Below are 22,308 nucleotides of genomic sequence, written 5' to 3'. Positions count from 1 at the left end.
TTAACGACTTTCTTCATGTTGACAAAAGCTAAGTACAGAAGCTTAGTTTTTGCTAAATGCTTCTCCTGCAGTTGCCTGACTAGGAAGATAGCGTCAGTAGTGCTTCTCTCTGGCACAAAACCAAACTACATCTCATTTAGACAAACTTTCTTCCTAATTAGTTGAGCTATGACCCTCTCTGTAACTTTCATGACCTGGTCCAGCAATTTGGTACCTATGTAATTATTCCTGTCTAAGGCATCATCTTTACCATTGTATCAGTCATTGGGTATAACTCCCTCATGGACAACCTGACTAACTATATGGCTGACTAGGCTATATCCCACTCTGCCAGATATTTTAAGCATTCCAGTGGCAATTCCTGATGGGCCGGGGAGCTTTCCCTATCTTCACACACTCACACAGACAGGTTTCTTTCTATCAAATCCACTTATAAGGGTTTGGTTAACATGGGGCTGTTGTTGAAGACACTTTCTCAAGGTGCCATGCTGTGGGACTGAATCCAAAACCATGTGATTGGAAAGTAAGTTTCTCTACCACACAACTATGTCTGTACTGATTTGTTTATTATAAAAGATAATGAAAAATAATAGGGCTAATATGAAGTGTGATTGTTTAAATTATATGCAAGCTAGTGGGTTAAAACTGCACACTCTAATTTTTTCACAGTGAATGTATCAGCTGCTTTGGACATTTGGGCGGCAAGCTGGCAGAAATGTTAGCACACCGGGCGAAATACTTAGTGGCATTTTGTCTGCCATTACGTTCTGAGTTCAAATTCTGCAGAGGTCGACTTTGCCTTTCATCCTTTCGGGGTTGATAAATTAAGTACCAGTCACACACTGGGGTCGATGTAATCGACTTAATCCATTTGTCTGTCCTTGTTTGTCCCGTCTATGTTTAGCCCCTTGTGGGCAAAAAAAAAAAAAGTACCCTATACTCTTATAAAAGAAGGTACCATCGGGTGAAGTAGTTCTTTATGCAGGGTCCCTGGGAGAAAGACAAGGTAGTTTGAACTAGAAGTTTTTGACCATAGGTTTGTTTGATCATGATTGACCTGAGACTACACAATAACAACAACGACACAGCACATTTATGAAAACATTAAAATATCTTTTATTTCAATAAATTTATTCGGTCTTCTGTAATTTCAAATAAATAAAAATTTTTACTGGAACATTTTGAAACTTGACAAGGATTTTCATTTGCAGCATTTTTCAGATTCCAGTTCAAGTATCGGTTCATTAGTAACATTTCAAGTATTGATTTACAGGACGTAGCAGCAGCCAGATGGAGTGGAGTCAAACCACCATTGGTCTGAGCATTGATGTCTGCTCCATTCTGTAATAATAAAAATGCTATGTCTATTTGACTCCAGTGACATGCACAATGCAGTGGTTGCCAGCCGTCAATTGTGGAAGCATCGACTTTAGCATTTTTTGATAGCAGCAGCTGAAATAAGATGAAAGAGTTAATAATTATTTCTACTCTAGGTACAAGGCCTTGAAATTTTCTGGGGAAGGGGGTTAGTCGATTTTGTCGACCCCAGTGTGTAACTGGTACTTATTTCACTAACCCCGAAAGGATGAAAGGCAAAGTCGACCACGGCAGAATTTGAACTCAGAACACAGCGGCAGAAGAAATACCTATTTCTTTACTACCCACAAGGGGCTAAACACAGAGGGGACAAACAAGGACAGACACACGGATTAAGTCGGTTATATTGACCCCAGTGCGTAACTGGTACTTAATTTATCGACCCCGAAAGGATGAAAGGCAAAGTCGACCATGGCAGAATTTGAACTCAGAACACAGCGGCAGAAGAAATACTGCTAAGCATTTCACCTGGCGTACTAATGATTCTGCCAGCTCACTGCCTTATTGGAAGAGTTAATAATGTAAAACAAAGTGACTGATTATGAAGTTTTTATGGAATTGAAATAGTTCTATATTCACTTCATGATAATAATACAGGGCTATAGTAAAACATTTATAGCATACTGATTCTTTATATCAAATCTTGCCAACAACCATAGTAATACATTAGAATTAAATAATATATATTATCTTTATTTTCTACAACTTTACCCCTTTAGCATTCAGATTTCTCTGTCAAAGGTAATGCTTATTTATTCACATTGATAAAAATTTGTCATGCATTACCTGGTAGCTTTGAGATTTCAATGACGTGATTGTTTATTTTTAGAATAATATTGTTTGGTAAGTGTGAGAGGCCAGATATGGCCAGTTTGAAGATAAGTCAGATTATTTTGGCCAGATATGGCTGGTTTAAATAAATATTCCAAGTGATACTATTGGTTTGCTACTTAAGCCCATTTGTCCCTATGAAGTACAGGCCATTGATGGCTTTTTCCCCACTGTTCTCAACTCTGGGCTGCCTTACCTTTCCTAGGTTTTGATGCTGAATTGCCATCAGCACTTCTGTAACTTTACTTTTTCTAGGTAGGGGGAATGGCCCAGTGCAAACCCATTTTTATTGCTGGGAAGAAGGAGTTCATATTAGTCTAGTCTCTATCCTTTGGCCTGCTCAGCATGGTGGTGGTGGTGTACCAAGAGCTCGTGCTCTGCTGGCATAGCTCTCACAGTCACTGAGACACCCAAGCCACCAAACTAAAACAAAGACTGGACTTCAGTGGGTATTATTGATTTGCTCTGCTATTAATTTCAGAGTTAAATATTGGTTTTTAAAACTCAACTTTGTAAAACTAAGGTAATAGTATTTGCTGTTACGAAAACCTGCAACAGAAATGAATTTAATAATACAGCTATCTCAATGGTAAAACTAATATCTAAGAGACAACTAAACAATGTTATTAAGAGAAATCTCAGAATAATTCTGGAATGACCAGCCAACTCTATATAGCAAATTTTCTTACTCTTCTAGTATACTAGTGGAATATGTCCAATTGTGAAAAATTTCCTAAATGTTTTGGTGTGAAAATCAGATATCCAGAGTTGGCACTCTCAATTGAGTATAACTTAGTAGCATGAACCATGCTCTCAGTAATTACTTTTGGTGTCTATGCAACATTGCATTGACAGACACCCTCTTTACTTTCCCACCCTTAACTTGGAAGAACATCCATGATGTGATGGTTGGAAAGAGAGAAGGTTGCACCAGCAGTTGATTGTCAGGTGAGTAGACTACAGCAATGAAAAATGATATGCTTTGCTCAAGGACAGAAACACAGTGTGTGAACCTAATGATCAAATGCTTGACACCCTAACAACTGAGCTCATGTGCCTTATTCCTGAGAATAAAATGAAGAGTATTTCAGAAATATGTGAGAATCTTTTATTGTTTTTCTTTGGTTAGCAAGATACGAAAATAACACTTTTAAATTTAAGATTTCAGAGATAAAAAAAAAAAGATGTTGGATGCTGGGATAGTTTGATGAAATTTTGGATGAATGCAACAAAAGTAGTAAAAGTTAGTGCCATCTATGTACTTGGCAGATTGGTGATAAAAGAATCAGTATATTGCTGTACAATAAAGTAGACAAACAGAAATAAAAAGATATAATTACTAAGGGAAAGTATCAAGTCATGCCATTTGCACAAAAAAAAAATAATAAAAGTCAAATCAGATCCAACATATTTAAGTTCAATAATTAATATTATTTTAATCTGATCTTGGCAAGAGCAACAACTCTAAATATGACTAATTTGGTAAAGAGAAGTCTACACTTTACAAGGGAGATCTAATAATACCAAAACATATGAGAACCCCTTTCTTGGTGTACAGAGAGTAAAATTAGTAAAAAAACCCAATTCTAAGTTATCTCTTTAATATATTAAGCTTTGTGACACTAACAGAAAATTTTGCCATGATTTTAAATCAGCTTTCCGTGCTTGTATGGCTCAGATGGGTCATTGCCCTGCGTCAGTTCTTATTCAGAGTTACTGCCCTTCTAGATGGGGTTGGCAGACCGTATCTTTCTCATGGTGTCAATATTTGTCATGGATTCTATGGCTGCATGTCCTTCCTTACACCAACTACTTTACAGAGTGCATTTTATCATGGCACCAGAATGTGAGAAGTTGTCATGCCCTTAATAAAACTAAAGAGTTCTCTTGATATTTTCTCTGTTCACTGACCAATTTACAGGGTTATACTAGGTACACTTTATCATGACACCAGCTCCTGAGCAAACTATAAAAAGATTCTTTTAACATTATGTTGTCTCTACTTGTTCACTATTCACTTTACGGATTATACAGGTTGCATTATATTATGGGACCAACAATAGTGAGGATGCTCTCTACCCTGTAGGGTTAGAGAGTTCTCACTGCTCTATGATGTCTGTTAACACAATTTTGGATATTAAAACATTTTGTAAAATAAGCAACAAAAGAAAAAATCCTGCAATAAAAGTTATTTATAAATCAGTAAGAAACCCTTATTTAGCTCATTCAGAAATTGATTAGATGTAATATTAGTGAACTAACAGTTACTAAGTGCATCGTTAGCAAAAACAATTATTGATATGATTTAAAACATGATTACCTTGACAATTTCAACATGACCACTGTAAACTGACCGATGTAGAGGGGTATAATTGTCAGCATCTGTAGCATTGAGCAATTTGGGATCTCTTTCTAAAAGTTTCTCTACAATGTCATACCTGCCCTTTTCAGAAGCACGCAGTATATATGCATTCATATCATCTGTTGTAAATAATGTAAAAAGACATGTGGTAAATCAATTGAAATAAATAAGTGGAAGAATATATAATTTCTACCAAAAGATTTTTAAGTACACAATGGCAACAAGCTGAGTTGAATTAAAAGAATTAATATCTCAATGTACCATGCTTGCTGGTTCAAGTTAAGAAACAATTGTAAAGCATTAATAAGAAATGATATATCCTAACAGAGAATAAAGGATACTGTCAAGAGAATTTGGGATAAGATAAAAATACAAAATTTGAAATCTGGAAAAACAACAACTTCATCTATAAAGCAGAATTTGTAACAGAAAATAAGGAAGAAGACACAAATAGTATATTTTCTAAAAATTTGCTGGACCAACAGTTTAATAATCAGAACAGCTACTCAAACAAATAGTTATATTTTTTTATATTTTATATTTTACTTGTTTCAGTCATTTGACTGTGGCCATGCTGGAGCACCGCCTTTAGTCGAGCAAATTGACCCCGGGACTTATTCTTTGTAAGCCCAGTACTTATTCTATCGGTCTCTTTTTTGCCGAACCGCTAAGTAACGGGGGACGTAAACACACCAGCATTGGTTGTCAAGCAATGCTAGGGGGACAAACACAGACACACAAACACACATACATATACACATATATATATATATATACGACAGGCTTCTTTCAGTTTCCGTCTACCAAATCCACTCACAAGGCTTTGGTCGGCCCGAGGCTATAGTAGAAGACACTCGCCCAAGGTGCCACGCAGTGGGACTGAACCCGGAACCATGCGGTTGGTAAACAAGCTACTTACCACACAGACACTCCAAAATAATTTTGAATATGATGTGAAGTAAGAAAATAAAACCTTATGAAATGGCTTCCATTGATACAAGACATGATTATTTCCTTGTTGCAAATGAAATAACTTTAAAAAAATTGTTTTTATTTATTTATTAAAGATGAATTATTCTTAGGAAATAGTTTGAATTTTTCAAATGACATTTTCTCAATACCTTTTAGACTTGAATGTTTGGAAGAAGTATTACCATCCTTATCACCTTCAGTCTGACTACCATCATCTTTATTTTGAGAATTTAAAGTTTCTTCTACCTCTGTTTCATCTTCTAGAGCTGTTGTATCTGTTAACAATAAAATAGGGAACAATTTTATTACTGAATATATTATACAAAAACATCATAAATAACAAAAAACTGACCATCTCAAAATAGCTTCAGTTCACAAATATATCAGTCGCTTGGAAAAAACAGAAATGGCACAAAATACTGTTCAGCAGGATGCTAAAAATAAAATCACTATTTTGAAATTTTAATTTTTTTTTCCTAATGCTTTGTCATGAACGAAAGGGCAGTGCTCATAATCCTAAATATATAAAGAGCCTCTGAAACTGGTGGGGAAAGGGAGCATATTATTCTCAAACCAGAGATCTGGACCACGTGTTTGTACTAAGTGAACTCTGCTAAAGGCATCCAGTGTCCAAGTGGTATTGTTAAGCTAGACAGAGAATTAAGTCTACCACTCACAAACTCCGGTTGATAAGAGCCAGAACAAATGCTGCAAGTCATCTTGTCTAAAACTCTAACAATTTTACCAGTCCACTGTTTTGGATTGGTACTTTTTCATTGACCTCATAAAATAATGAAAGCTAAAGGTGAATTCAGTGGGGTTTGAACTCAGAGTACAATAAGCCAGACCAAATATCGCAGGGCATTTTGTCCTACATTCTAGCAACTTTACTAATTTACTGTTAATTAGAGTAACATACTCTTAGAAAGACATTTCAGAATGAAAGAGGTTTCTTTTCTTCTTTAATTATTTTCTCACAGAAGGAGAGAAGTGGCTTTGTGGTAAGTAGCTTGCCTACCAACCACATGGTTCCGGGTTCAGTCCCACTGCGTGGCATCTTGGGCAAGTGTCTTCTGCTACAGCCCCGGGCCGACCAATGCCTTGTGAGTGGATTTGGTAGACGGAAACTGATAGAAGCCTGTCGTATATATGTATATATATATGTGTTTGTGTGTCTGTGTTTGTCCCCCTAGCATTGCTTGACAACCGATGCTGGTGTGTTTACGTCCCCGTCACTTAGCGGTTCGGCAAAAAGAGTCCGATAGAATAAGTACTAGGCTTACAAAGAATAAGTCCCGGGGTCGATTTGATCGAATAAAGGCGGTGCTCCAGCATGGCCACAGTCAAATGACTGAAACAAGTAAAAGAGTAAAAGAGAGTAAAGAGAGTAGAAGTATTGTTTGTTCCTTCTCGAGCCATGCCTGGCTCATAAGGGCCGGTTTCCTGGTTTCCTTGGTATATAAGTTCCCCACCTGGATGGGATGCCGGTCCGTCACAGGTGAGCTGCAAGATGCAGGAGGACAGAGTGAGAGAAAGTTGTGGCGAAAGAGTCAGCAGAAGTTCGCCATTACCTTCTGCTGGAGCTGCGTGGAGCTTAGGTGTTTTTGCTCATAAACACACACAATTCCCGGTCTGAGATTTGAATCCGCAATCCCTCGACCACTGCTCTAACCACTAGGCCATGTGCCTCCACTCACAGAAGTATAGTGACTTAAAAAATATTGTTGTTAGATATGAAGTTTACAACTATTGTTTCTAATATAGGCACAATTTGTAGGGAAGGGGTTAGCTGATTACATTGACTTCAGTATTTGACTGGTACTATTGTAATGATTCCTGATGGATGAAAGGCAAAGTTGACCACAACAACATTTGAACTCAGAAAATAAAGAAGAGTAGCATTTTTGGCTGTGAATTTAAGGTAGTAGTCTATTACTGATATATCATGTTATGAGTTCAAACCTTCCTACACCTAACGTATTGAGTCTTTAGTAGTAGAAACTATGGATCTTTTCGGTTTGAACGGCAGTTTTTAACGTAATTTCTAGGTAACTAAAAAATTTTAAACTTCATGTACTGGTAGAAAGTGTTTATAAAACATCTTTTTCTCTTGGCTTTATTGAGAAAATTCTATAGTTTGTTAAATATTTGTTGTTTTTTTCTTCAATTTCTGCAATTTCAACCAATCGCGGATGTCCATTGAGGTAAAAAAAAAAACATTCTGTGCTGTATGAACATGTCCTTCGTTTAAGAAACAGATTGGGTTTATTTACATTTGTGAAGAAAAAAAGATACCCGTCTCCCCACCCCTAATCCTAAAACAGATTGAAATGCAATAGATCGATACTAGGGTCATAATTATGGGTGACAATTTCATATGACACTGCTAGAAAAAAACTGCCGTTCAAACCGAAAAGATCCGAAACTATTGTCAGTCAAAGTAAATTTGGACATGTCTGACTGATGTGATCTACTTTACAGTTGAGTAAGTTGTGTTAGTAAGGAAATAATTTGCTCTAACTGTATGCATAATGTGTCAATGGCATGGATTTGTTTAAGGTGGACCTCAACTTGCCAGGAAGTGACCCACACACAGTTCAAATTAAATAACACTTTGATCATACCTTCCAGATTGCAGTTATTGGTAAAAATATTATCATTACTACTGCCTTTGTTCTTATTACCATCATCACTTTCATGACATTTTGAAATTTGGTCAGCCTCCATTTTCCTCTAAAACAGAAAATGTTAATAAGAAGTTATGAAAGAATTTATTAGAGAACTAGCAGTATCGCCTGGCGTTGCTCGGGTTTGTAAGGGAAATAACTATATACGCATTTTTAGAGAGTTATAGCCAAAAAATAGCATTAAAAATGGGAAAAAAAATGATGGTAAATTTTTTTAAAAATCGTTGACTCATCGTAGACATTTTTAGAGAGTTACTTCCCTTATATAATAGCGAAAAAATGCATTAAAATGGAAAAAAATGATGGTAAATTTTTTTTAAATCGTAGACTCATCGTAGATGCGCGCTAATACCCAGAAGGGCTCGATATGAATCCCAACTATAAGATACCCGGTTTTGGTTAAACTGCACCGCAAAATGTGGGAGTAGTTAGGAATCTAAATCGTAGGAGACAGACACACAACTTCACTTTTATATATAAAGATATAATCTCATACATCAGTCACTTTTCAATTCTAAGGACTTTCATCCAACCATCCATCCATTCATCTTCTTAGTTCACTAGTCCTGGAAGGGTTGTGTCTTCAGACACCTCCTCCATAAGGTTCAATCAGAAGCAACTGCCATTAGAGTTTCTGCCTGGATTCCCAAGCGTGACCTACTGAGACTATGGATATTATTCAACCATCTCATTCTTGGTCTATTTCAAAGTCTCCTGCTGGGTGGCTTGGCTTGAAGAATCTGTCTTGTGATTCTTTCCAGCAACATTCTAATCACATGTCTGCAGTACAGGAGATGTGACCTCTCAATGTGGAAAAGTAGCAGCTCAACTTCACTTCTTCCACCTATGCCATTCATACCGAAAAGGTCCTAAAATTGGTTAAAATTAGATTCTAGAAAAAACATTTGACACAGCCAAAGACCTGAGTAGGAATTTTAAATTGAAACATACTCGGTGCCCCAGCATGACCGCAGCTTTGAAGCTGAAACATTTCAAAGAAATTTAAAGAAATTAAAGACCAATTCACCATGTTACGTTTTCAGTAATCAATTCGGTTAATGTTTACAATATTACCTGGAAACATTAACCATTAATTCCTTTTATTGACAAAAAAATACAAGTAGGATCTTTTTTGCAGTGCTGTACTAGTTACTATGTTGGTTGTTTCAACATGTGGTACATATGTTTCTTTATTAGCCACACAGTGCTGCACACAGACAGAACAGATTACAAAGTAGAGCCTTTCTTTTTTGGGAAAAGAAAAAAAAAAGGTGGGGTAGCTTTTCGATCAAAAGGGATCGTAAAAGGGAAAGAAGAAGAAAAAAAAAAGAAAAAAGGAAAAGAAACAAAAGAAAAAAGGATCAATAGGGATCGTGTATCACAGTGTCATGATGTAAGGTGTAAAGGGGAAAGCAGAGAAGGTTTATCCGTGGGAAGAAAAGCCCACGGAAAAGATCACGGTAACCTCGGTCGATATTGATACATATGGCTTCTAGCTACATGCGAGTTCAGTTACCTTGATGGCTAATATGGATAGAAAACGGTAACATTTACCGGGGTGCAGTGACCCAACAGATAGTACTGTTGAATCGATTAAAAAAAAGCAAAAAGCAAGCATAACAATACTATACATACTGTATGACTGTGCTATGACAAGATGGATAAAGATTGCCTTTAAATAAAACGTGGTTAGATAGATGCAGACCCTCTCCTTTCACCATGTCTTTGATATTCTAACGGGTCAGAAAGCTCTTGGTCTTCGCTCGAGACTACGTAGGCATCTAAAACGGGAGCGAAGCTATGGTAAACTAGTAGGAAAGGTCTTCAACTACCAAGTCATACTCGACTACTATTGACAGTTGAGAAAGTAAAAAGGAACATAAAACGAAGTTTCTAGTGTAACCGATTAAATTTTACCTGTAATCAATTTCCTAAGATTTAAATATATTCTAGTTTTAATCATTTATTCAATTTACAACTAGGATACTTGGATCTTTTCGGTTTGAACGGCAGTTTTTTCTAGTGGTGTCATATGAAATTGTCACCCATAATTATGACCCTAGTATCGATCTATTGCATTTCAATCTGTTTTAGGGTTAGGGTTATGGGTGGGGGGGAAGGGTATATTTTTTTCTTCACAAATGTAAATAAACCCAATCTGTTTCTTAAACGAGGGACATATTCATACAGCACCGAATGTTTTTTTTTACCTCAATAGACGTCAGTGATTGGTTGAAATTGCAGAAATTGAAGGAAAAAAAAACAACAAATATCTTACAAACTATAGAATTTTCTCAATAAAGCCAAGAGAAAAAGATGTTTTATAAACACATTCTACCAGTATACGAAGTTTAAAATTTTTTAGTTACCTAGAAATTATGTTAAAAACTGCCGTTCAAACCGAAAAGATCCGGATACTTTAAAAGTACATTAAAATCAAACCCAGAAAGAAAATAGGCAAAGTTGTCAGAACGTAATTCTACCGGTATTTTGTCTGGACTATTCATTCAATCTTTTGTTGCCATCATATAAGTTTCATGAATTACAAGATATTGAAATAAAACAATAAGCGTTTAATGGTTTATTGTAAATGAAAGTAGAATAACATATTTTGGTTGACAAGAAAAATTATTAACAGTGACCTTACATTTTAAATTTCTTACTTCTGTTTAGAGTGGAGCATTATCCGACCACAACAATATACAAAGTTGTGTTATGGAAACACCGGCAATTGAAAGCTATAAAATTAGTCTGGAGCATTTGGCGAAAAGAGAAAGTAAAATTTATGCATTTAAAACTAATCTTTAGTATTTAATTCGTACTATATATTAACATTTATATATTTATTGTTTTTGATTAATAAATATCTTGTTTATTTTAAAGAAAATATAGTTTTATTTGATTATCTCGTTTCGTATTAGTAAAGTATACTTTTGTATAAAACAGCTAAAATTCTCTTACGGAAGCTATTTTTCTCTATTATAAATTATGATTGAATTATAAAAATATGAAGAATATTTGATGTGTTTAATAAGATACTTTCGGATATATAAAATTTAGTGAATACATTCAATATGAAACAAAATATATGGTAAGTATACTTTAAAATTTTGAATCGAAAAATTAAGTTTTCGTTTAACTTATCAAATAGAAACTTAAAACATATTGTGTGTCTTTGTATAAATACTTCACTAATTTATTTCGTAGCGTGCAACAACGTCACTCTTCTTTAAATTGGATTTAATACTTACGGAGAACTGTTATAACTCCAGTATTTAATTTCTGATTGACATGCTGATTAGATTATCTAAAAGTTCTGCGAGGCTCTAAGCAATAGCTTATCTTGCTAAAATTAATAACCAAATCTCCCACAAATTACACTCTACCATCTTATGAAAAGGAATGATACATCAGACATCCTGAATACGAATTGAAGACATTAGTAACAACTTGGAACATCATTAGTATATGCTCTATGAGGACTGACATGGGGATAGCTATATACGTTTGGTGGTCCTGCAAGAAATAGCAGCTAAACTGCCTTCAAATCATAATCATAGTCGCAGAAGTGGATGTGTGGTAAGTAGCTTGCTTACCAACCGCATGGTTCTGGGTTCAGTCCCACTGTGTGGCACCTTGGGCAACTGTCTTCTACTATAGCCTCGGGCCGACCAAAGCCTTGTGAGTGGATTTGGTAGACGAAAACTGAAAGAAGCCCATCGTATATATATATATATATGTGTGTGTGTGTGTGTGTGTGTGTGTCTCCCCAACATCGCTTGACAACCCCGATGCTGGTGTGTTTACGTCCCCGTAACTGCGATTCAGCAAAAGAGTACGATAGGATAAGTACCAGGCATACAATAGCACAAGTCTTGGGGGTTGATTTGCTCGACTAAAGGCGGTGCTCCAGCATGGCCGCAGTCAAATTACTGAAACAAATAAAAGAAATATATCAAAGACATTAGTTAAAAAGTTGGCGTGCACCTCTAACTTTGTTTCTGCATAATTTTCAGAAAATTGATACTTCCAATGAAATTTTCTACAAATATGCCTCAGATAGCGCAGATTATGATTATATCGGTATTTAATATGATCAAATTTTTGGCGAAGGTAAAGAATACGCACACCACCCGTTTTCGGCTGTTACTGTTATATCTCCGCCAAAAATTTTTTCTGAGGGTTGGGTGAGGAGTTACAGAAACTTCACACGAGTCAGCTGTATTTCCTCATAACTTTCAGATAAAATGGTAAATTTTTTAATGAAGTACCATTCAGAATGTCTACACACTTTGAATGGTATTTCATAAAAAATTGCGCAGGAGTGGCTGTGTGGTAAGTAGCTTGCTTACCAACCACATGGTTCTGGGTTCGGTCCCACTTCTACTATAGCCTTGGGCCGACCAAAGCCTTGTGAGTGGATTTGGTAGACGGAAACTGAAAGAAGCCTGTCGTATATATGTATATATATATATATGTGTGTATGTTTGTGTGTCTGTGTTTGTCCCCCTAGCATTACTTGACAACAGATGCTGGTGCGTTTACGTCCCCGTAACTTAGCGGTTCGGCAAAAGAGGCCAATAGAATAAGTACTAGGCTTACAAAGAATAAGTCCTGGGGTCGATTTGCTTGACTAAAGGTGATGCTCCAGCATGGCCACAGTCAAATGACTGAAACAAGTAAAAGAATAAAAAGAGATATCGGAATTTGATATGACTCCCCCGCCACCCCGCAATTGGTGGGTTCGTACACATACATACTGACACACATCTACAAAATGAAACTTGAAATTTCGAAAAAAAAGTCATGTTTGTCAGTATGTATGTGTACGAATCCGATTTTCTTTCCGCCACAAATTCTCATATAAGCAGAATCTACACCATCGGAAGCATATTTGTAGATAATTTCATTGCATAAATATCCGTTTTTTCTAGAAGTTATGACGAAACAAAGTTAATGGGTTGGGGGTAACACACTTGTGCAGGTATGTTAAAATGCTCTTTGGCACACTGCCTGAATGAAATAGTCGTGGCAAAATATTATTGATAATAAAGTTTGCTAATTCAAAACTTCCTTCTATCTAAATAACTCAGCATTCACAACCAAAACAGCAACTACAGGCAAGCATATAACTAAAACACCTGTGACTATTGTGAACCCATGGTCAATGACTAAGTACGACTCTTCTCACATGGATCTGGCATTAGCGAATTAAAACTGTATAGATTAGATATATCGTACACTCCAAAGACTAGTAAATTTCCTGGAAGACATCTTAGATACAAATAGTACTATAGTAGCAGATAGAAATTAGTGGCTTTGCACATAACCCTAACCCTAACTAATATGTTTCATGAATGGGAATAGGTATAACTGTAGCTAAGAAGTTTGTGTCATGAGTTTAGGACAGGTAATTGTTGAATTGGTAAATGAAAGTATATTTCATTTGTTAGTGGAGCGCTAAGAGTACCATACGAGTGAGATCGTTGCCTGGGCAACAAACTGGCCTTCGTGCCGGTGGCACGTTAAGTACACCATTCGAGCGTGATTGTTACCGCGTCGCCTTACTAGCACTTGTGCTGGTGGCACGTGAAACATTCGAGCAAGGATGTCACCAGTGCCGCTGGACTTGCTCCTGTGCAGGTGGCACGTAAAAAGCACCATATGGACGTGGCCGTTGCTAGTACCACCAAACGTAAAAGCACCCACTACACTCTCGGAGTGGTTGGCGTTAGGAAGGGCATCCAGCTGTAGAAACTCTGCCAGATCAGATTGGAGTCTGGTTCGCCAGACCTCAGTCAAATCGTCCAACCCATGCTAGCATGGAAAGCGGATGTTAAATGATGATGATGATGATGTTGCATAAATAATTGAAGCAAACTCATGAACATTTAACTGAAATATTTATTGTTGCATGTACAGACGACTGACATTGGCTGTTTTCAGTTAACAACAGTAATAATTACAGACTGGGAAAGAGATACTGCTCTGGGTTTACAGAAAGCTCTTGGTGTGGCGACATGCAGTTGGCCCAACATATCTGAAATCAACTGAGCTGTCTTCATGGGGATGGAGGTTCTTGGTCACCTGTTGCGGAACATCTGCATTGGCAGTTTGCCTGGCAAGAATGGAGACATGTTGCTCACCTGTCTCAACATTCTGCATTAGGTTTAGCACCAAAGCGACTTTTTATGGGGTACAAGAAGAATATTCTAGAAGATTGAATCATTCCATGGCTTGACACTGATAGGTTTCTTACTAGACTGAACACATGAAACTATTGTGGTTTGGTTGTAGTGCCTAGTGGTTCAGTTTTGAATCACCACTACATTTGCTTCACAACTAATAGGAGCACTCCGTCAGTTACGATGATGAGGGTCCCAGCTGATACGATCAATGGAACAGCTTGCTCGTGGAATTAACGTGCAAGTGGCTGAGCATTCCACAGACACGTGTACCCTTAACATAGTTCTCGAGGAGATTCAGCGTGACACAGAGTGTAACAAGGCTGACCCTTTGAAATACAGGTACAACAGAAACAGGAAGAAAGAGTGAGAGAAAGTTGTGGTGAAAGAGTACAGCAGGGTTCACCACCATCCCCTGCAGGAGCCTTGTGAAGCTTTAGGTGTTTTCGCTCAATAAACACTCACAATGCCCGGTCTGAGAATCGAAACCGCGATCCTACGACCGCGAGTCCGCTGCCCTAACCACTGGGCCATTGCGCCTCCACGCTTCACAACAATGTAAAGAGGAAAGGCAAAATTGACTTAAGTAGAATTTGAATTCAGAGTATAGAGAATGGAACAAATAAATACGCACAAAGTATTTAATCAGAAGACTTTGCCAAGTTGCTAATTCATAATTTAAGTTGCTTTAAACTGGCCATATCCGGCCAAAAGTATTCTGCCTGTTTTACGTTCAAACTGGCCAGATCTGGTCTCTCACACCAGCCCTACAATATCATTTTAAAAATTAACAGCTACCTCATCAAAATCTCATAGCACCAAGATAATGCCTGATTAGTTCAAAACAATGTGGATGAAAAAAGCATTAATTTCAGCAGAATAATGTGAACACTAAAGGGTTAAAGGAAAAAAAAATTCTTCTTATTTTACAGTATGGTGTCTGACTTCTTTTATCCAAATATGGGTGGTGTTGAAAGCCATATTTATCAGCTGTCTCAATGTTTGATTGAAAGAGGACACAAAGTCATTGTAGCTACACATCGTTATGAAGACAGACAAGGCGTGCGATATTTAACCAATGGCTTAAAGGTAGGTAATATTGATATTTAACTATATTGTTACTGAACATTAACATCGTTCCTTATTGTTTCCTGATATAGGTGTAAAGCCAGAAATTTTTAGGGAAGGGTTACTCTAATCACTTGGTTCCTGTCCCTCTCACAACTGAGAAGTCCTTGTCTTGTGAGCCAATGGGTGCTGGTGCCATGTCAAAAGCACCCATACTGGTACCTTGTAAAAAGCACGTGCTGGTGCCATATATAAAGCACTAGTACTGGTGCCATTTAAAAAGCATCCATACTTTCTTACAGGTGACTTCTGATTGTAGTTCTTTGTATTTTATTCTATGTGTATACTTTGTTTATAGATATTCTGTATGTTAGTATTTTTTCTTAAAAATTTCCAGTTATGACAAAATTTGAACATATGGTCTTTTAGAAATATTTAAAAGTAATTTAAAAAAAAAATAATATTTTAGATAATCATTCATAAATCTCTAATTACGAACAAAAGTTGAACTGATTTTCTTTCTATTTGATAATAATTTGGTATTTCAAAGGTTTGACATCAATTACACCTTTAAATTTCTGCTATCTTTTAGGTTTATTACCTGCCATTCTACCCCATTTATAACCAATGCATTCTGCCATCACTTTTCACCTCATTTCCCTTGCTTCGGGATATTTTCATTCGAGAGAAAATCACTATTGTTCATGGACATTCGGTAAGATAACTTTTAAAAACTGGAATGCATTGAATTTCGAATATATGATGATACAAAGCTAGTATGCTTTGCTGGATGTGCAATGTCAGTGTGCATGTATGACAGAGTGTACATGTCTTGAGAGAAAAACTGCGCATAAGAGGTATCAGATGTGATGTGCAAGAGATGACTGTGCTGGTATGGTCATGTGATGCATATGGACAAGGATAGCTGTGTAAAGAAGTGCCAATCTCTAACTGTGGAGGGAACCTGTGGTAGAGGTAGACATGGGATGAGGTGTTGAAACATGATCCTCAAATGTTGGACCTCATGGAGGTGATGACAAGTGACTGAGACCTTTGGCAATATGCTGTGCTTGAGAAGACATGTCAAGCCAAATGAAATCATAGTTGTGGCTGGTGCTGGTAGTATGTAAAATGCACCCATTACACTCTTGGAATGGCTGGCATTAGGAAGGGCATCCAACCGTAGAAACCATGCCAAATCAGATTGGAACCTGGTGCAGCTCTCCATCTTACCAGTTCCAGTCAAACTGTCTAACCCATGCCAGCATGGAAAGCGGATGCTAAATGATGATGATAATAATTTATGTAATAAATTATGATAATAATTATGATAATAATTTATGTAATAAATTATGATAATAATTTATGTAAAAAATTGATTATAATTTATGTAATAAATTATGATAATAATTTATGTAATAAATTATGATAATAATTTATGTTTGTAAGTTATATAAATATAGTTTAAAGATAGTGTCAGATAATATATACATGTTCATAAGTTTTAGATTAAAAGCACTGGCATGGCTTTATGGTTAAGAAGTTTGCTTCCCAACTATATGCCTCCAGGTTCAGTCACACTGTTTAGCACCTTGGGCAAGTGTTTTCTACTATTGCTCCTGGTTGACTAATCTTTTGTGACAGAATTTGGGAAATGGAACCTGCACAATGTCTCTTGCATGCATACATACATACATACATATCTATATATCATCATAAAGGTGGCGAGCTGGCAGAAACGTTAGTGTGCCGGGCGAAATGCTTAGCGGTATTTCGTCTGTTGTTACGTTCTGAGTTCAAATTCCACCGAGGTCGACTTTGCCTTTCATCCTTTTGGGGTTGATAAATAAAGTACCAGTTTCGCACTGGGATCGATGTAATCGACTTAATCCCTTTGTCTGTCCTTGTTTGTCCCCTCTATGTTTAGCCCCTTGTGGGCAGTAAAGAAATATATATCTATATATCATCATATGTCTGTTGTCCATGCTGGCATGGATTGGACAGTTTGACTGGTCTGGCATGCTGGAAGGCTGCGCCATATATATATGTGTGTATATATATACACACACACACACACACATTATATATTCATAATACCCAAGCTATACTTTCAGCTTCATACCTATTGGAGCAACAGGATACATACCAACCTGTCTGGAGCAAAGTATTGGAATCTTGGAGGGAGAATGCAAATCCATAATTTATATGCTACAAATGATCACGATGTCTGGGACTATAAAAATCTGCAAAATCTTCTTAGGATTTAAAGGATGATTGTTAAAAGAAGATACTTTCCTTCATGACTTTGCTACCATGTAGGAAGCCAGTTAAAATTTGCTCTAAAATTGAAGAGAGAAAGAGAACGTACATAAATATGTACATAAATCCATACATATGCATATACATATGTATATATGTATACATACATACATAGTATCGCCTGACTGGCCCTCATGCCAGAGGCACGTAAAAGCACCCATTATACTCTCGGAGTGTTTGGCGTTAGGAAGGGCATCCAGCTGTAGAAACTCTGACAGATCAGATTGGAGTCTGGTGCAGCCATCTGGTTTGCCAGACCCCAGTCGAACCGTCCAACCCATGCTATTGTGGAAAGCAGACGTTAAACGATGATGATGATGATGATGATGATGATACATACATATGTATATATGTATATATATATACATATATACATACGAACCTATATATATATGAATGAATGAATGATGGTTAGATGACTGGCTGGCTAGCTGGTTGCAAACTCATTTTTGAGTATTGCCATTGCCTGATCATGAGTCCCACGCATGTGAAGGCTATGACCAGCCATTTTTGCGATTAAGTCTTACTTTTTTTTAAAGCGATGCCTGTGCATGATGATTTTTTTATAGTGGGTAAAAGATTTGCACGAATTGAATCCCACTCTCAGAACATGGACAACAAACTCAAAAAGAACTAGTCCACATCATCGAATATACATACATACATACTAGCGTTGCCTGACTGGCGTCCGTGTCGGTGACACGTAAAAGCACCAACCGATTGTGGCCGTTTCCCATCCTGCTCTGGCCCCTGTGCCAGTGGCACGTAAAAAACACCCACTACACTCATGGAGTGGTTGGCGTTAGGAAGGGCATCCAGCTGTAGAAACACTGCCAAACCAGACTAGAGCCTGGTGCAGCCTGCATGGCTTACAAGACCCCGGTCGAACCGTCCAACCCATGCTAGCATGGAACACAGACGTTAAATGATGATGATAATACATACATACTTATGTATATATGTATACATGTATACAGACATGCATATGTATAAACATACATACATATTCATTTATTTGTTTGTTTCAATCATAGGGCTGTGGCCATGCTGGGACACCACCTTGACGGGATTAGTTGATCAAATCGCCCCTGGTACTCACTTTTCTCAAAGTTTGATACTTGTTTCATCAGCCTCTTTTTCAGAACTGCTAGATTACAGGGGCATAAACAAACCAACACCGGTTATCAAGTGGTGGGGATAATGATAAAAATATGTACACACACACACACAAGCACACACACACACACATACATACATGTGCACACAGTTTATTTGCTGCTTCTTTATATTACTCAAACTGAGTGAGCATTATTTTCAAGTTGTCTGTTACTGTACAAACTGTTGATTTCAATGACTTTCTCACCATTTCTTTTGACTTTCTTACATTTTAGGCATTTTCAACTTTGGCACATGAAGCTATGTTCCATGCAAAGACAATGGGATTGAGAGTGGTTTTCACCGATCATTCTCTTTTTGGTTTTGCGGATGGTAGTTCTATACTGACCAATAAGGTATTGACTGTCTCATTAGCAGATTGTAACCATTCTATTTGTGTCTCACATACAAGGTTAGTTGCATTCCTACCATTTAAAAGAGAAAAAGTTTTTTACAAATAAATTTTATATACCATAAATCCTCGAGTATAATCCGCATTTTTTCCCAAAATTTAAAGGTCAAAATCCCTAGTGCGTACTATATACGAGGTTAAAAATGAAAAATATCTACTAAGCAATATCCGAGTCTCTATTTGCTGTCTAGCAATGTTTATTCAGACGTATTTTGTGATGTCGGGGGCAAAAATACCCCTTAAGCTAAGCCTGAAAGCAATGAAGTCATAAGAGAATCATCCATAACTTGCAGTAAGCAACATTTATTAAACGTTATTACTGTTATTTCTTTATTTTCTGCAAACAAAATGCACAGAAAATCTACACGTTTGCATTATGTTATATATATAATAATAATAAAGGATGTTACCATATACATTTTTACAAAACAAAGACGTTATATAGACCTCCTTGACTCAAGTTAGAGAAGGGATGCGTATTATACACAAGGTTTAGGTTTTTCAGAGGTACAGCCCCCTAAAAATCCCCTGCATATTATACTCAAGGGCAGACTATACTTGAGGATTTACGGTATATATATATATATATATATATATATATAAATGGCGGTGCCCCAGCATGGCCACAGCTCATTAGCTGAAACTGGAAAAATCAAAATCAAAATCAAAAATATATATATATATATATATATATATATATATATAACTGTGTATGTATATATATATCATCATCATCATCATCATCATCATTTAACGTTCGTTCTCCATGCTACCATGGGTTGGACGGTTCGACCGGGGATCTGGAAAGCCAGAAGGCTGCACCAGGCTCCAGTCTTATCTGGCAATGTTTCTACAGCTGGATGCCCTTCCTAACGCCAACCACTCCGTGAGTGTAGTGGGTGTTTTTTATGTGCCACCTGCACAGGTGCCAGGCGAGATATAATATATATATATATATATAAGATCAGCAACAATTTAGATTCAAATGAATATGGTACTTAATTTAGATGCACCAGAATTTTGTATGGTGTTACCCACAAAAATTTGCGGGGTGATTATAATCAAAAATAAGCAACAAGAATGATTCTGGTAATTTAGTACAATTGTAGTATGAAACAATTGTACTAAATTACCGGAATCATTCTTGTTGCTTATTTTTGATTGTATATATATATGTGTGTGTGTGTGTGTGTGTATATTTACACACACATGCACATATATATAATCTTTTTTTATTTCCTTTTTACTTGTTTCAGTCATTTGACTGCAGCCATACTAGAATACTGTCATGAAAGGTTTTAGTTGAACAAATTGATCCCAGGATTGTTTTCTTTATAAGCCTAGTACTTATTCTATTGATCTCTTATGCTGAACTGCTAAGTTACAGGGACGTAAATGCACCAATGTCTTTTGCACTCATGTGAACTTACTACTCACACTACTTCTCTTTATTCTCCTTTCTGTTACTTGAGGATGTGCTCTGACATGCCTTCACCATCACCCTCCTCCTCTTCCATTTGGGGTAACCATATACTTTCCCTACAGCAAAGCACCTGTTCTTGTCTCCTTATCATAGTTTAACCTTTCATCACCTAGCATAAAGCTACCTCTCTTAGTGCTGCTCCTCCTTCACTCAGTTGAGTGGGGTCTTGGGAGTTATCTGGTGACCTTGCTGGTGTTGGTGCTATGTTAAAAGCATCAAGTATACTTTGTAAAGTAGTTGGCATTGAGAAGAGCATCCAGTTGTAGAAACTATACCAAAGCAGAAATTGGAGGTTGATGCAGTCTTCTGGTTCACCAGTTTCTTCTGAACTGTCCAACCCATACCAGCATGGAAAGCGGACGTTAAATGATGATAACAACAGTGATGATGTATTTAGGTGTGTGTGTCAGAGTGAGAGACAGAAGCCATTATGTAACTGGTTCCATTCTGCTACGTCTCTAAGGCTACTTGATTTACTAGAAATAGTAGTCAAATCCCTCTCCTACAATATCCTACCATCTTAAAAAAAAAAAGAGACCCATAGATAATGTAGCCCTAGATAGCCTCAAATTATTTTAAAGCTGGACTAAATATATCAGAATTAATTAACCCATTTACTTTTTAAAGTATATGGTAATTTGATGTTATCATCATCATCATCGTTTAACGTCCATTTTCCATGCTAGCATGGGTTGGGCGGTTCAACTGGGGTCTGGGAAGCCAGAAGGCTGCGCCAGGCCCAGTCTGATCTGGCAGTGTTTCTACAGCTGGATGCCCTTCCTAACGCCAACCACTCTGTGAGTGTAGTGGGTGCTTTTTACATGTCACCTGCACAGGTGCCAGACGAGGCTGGCAAACGGCCATGATCGGATGGTGCTTTTTACGTGCCACCAGCATGGGGGCCAGACGAGGCTGGAAACGGCCACAATCGGATGGTGCTTTTTACGTGCCACCGGCACGGAGGCCAGTCGGGGCGGCGCTGGCAATGGCCATGTTCGGATGGTTCTCTTACGTGCCACCGGCTCTGATATCACAGCTACAATTTCCATTGATGTTGACTGATTTTGATTTTGATTTTGATTTTCACTTGCCTCAACAGGTCTTCACAAGTAGGGTTTGTGTCACAAGAAGGAAAGTTATGCATAAGTGGGCTGGCTACGTCCCAGGTAGAGGTTACAGGCTATGGTCTCACTTGTCCTGCCGGGTCTTCCCATGCACAGCATACTTCCAAAGGTCTCAGTCTCTGGTCATTTCCTCGGTGAGACCTAAAGTTTGAAGGTCGTGCTTCATCACCTCGTCCCAGGTTTTCCTGGGTCTACCTCTTCCACAGGTTCCTTCAACTGCTAGGGTGTGACACTTTTTCACACAACTATCTTCATCCATTCTCGCTACATGACCATACCAGCGCAAACGTCTCTCTTGCACACCACAACTGATGCTTCTTAGGTCCAACTTTT

At 37.4% G+C, this 22,308-nt stretch overlaps 2 protein-coding genes across 5 annotated transcripts in view; one reads left to right on the top strand and one right to left on the bottom strand.

Moving 5' to 3' along the window:
• Positions 1-1,092: 1,092 nt before the first annotated feature.
• Positions 1,093-10,974, bottom strand: LOC115213297 (ankyrin repeat domain-containing protein 49). 3 transcript variants are annotated; one of them, XM_036504174.1, is made up of 6 exons: positions 10,877-10,934; positions 9,865-10,010; positions 8,167-8,275; positions 5,692-5,817; positions 4,529-4,689; positions 1,093-1,452 (listed from the first exon to the last, which is right to left on the bottom strand). In XM_036504174.1, exons 3-6 carry the CDS (start codon positions 8,267-8,269, stop codon positions 1,117-1,119), a joined length of 726 nt encoding a protein of 241 aa, XP_036360067.1. In that variant the 5' UTR covers positions 8,270-8,275; positions 9,865-10,010; positions 10,877-10,934; the 3' UTR covers positions 1,093-1,116. The 3 variants fall into 3 exon arrangements, with proteins under 3 accessions (XP_036360067.1, XP_029638091.1, XP_036360068.1); XM_029782231.2 differs by lacking the exon at positions 9,865-10,010 and having other exon boundaries at positions 10,877-10,974; XM_036504175.1 differs by lacking the exon at positions 9,865-10,010 and having other exon boundaries at positions 10,893-10,911.
• Positions 10,975-11,178: 204 nt separating this feature from the next.
• LOC115213354 (phosphatidylinositol N-acetylglucosaminyltransferase subunit A) overlaps positions 11,179-22,308 on the top strand; it is a 31,883-nt gene continuing 20,753 nt past the window's right edge. Inside the window, exons 1-4 of one of the 2 annotated variants that reach the window (XM_029782295.2) lie at positions 11,179-11,320; positions 15,347-15,503; positions 16,075-16,197; positions 19,193-19,368. In XM_029782295.2, coding sequence (XP_029638155.1) covers positions 11,304-11,320; positions 15,347-15,503; positions 16,075-16,197; positions 19,193-19,368 — 473 coding nt within the window. In that variant the 5' untranslated portion in view covers positions 11,179-11,303. Of the gene's footprint in view, positions 11,321-11,788; positions 11,809-15,346; positions 15,504-16,074; positions 16,198-19,192; positions 19,369-22,308 lie in introns of those variants that run through there. The other variant, XM_036504173.1, reaches the window with a different exon arrangement.

This window comes from Octopus sinensis, linkage group LG6 (genome assembly GCF_006345805.1).
Source record: "Octopus sinensis linkage group LG6, ASM634580v1, whole genome shotgun sequence".
NCBI lineage: Eukaryota > Metazoa > Mollusca > Cephalopoda > Octopoda > Octopodidae > Octopus > Octopus sinensis.
The sequence above is the reverse complement of the archived record's forward strand: the minus strand, read 5'-3'. Positions and strand labels throughout refer to the sequence as shown.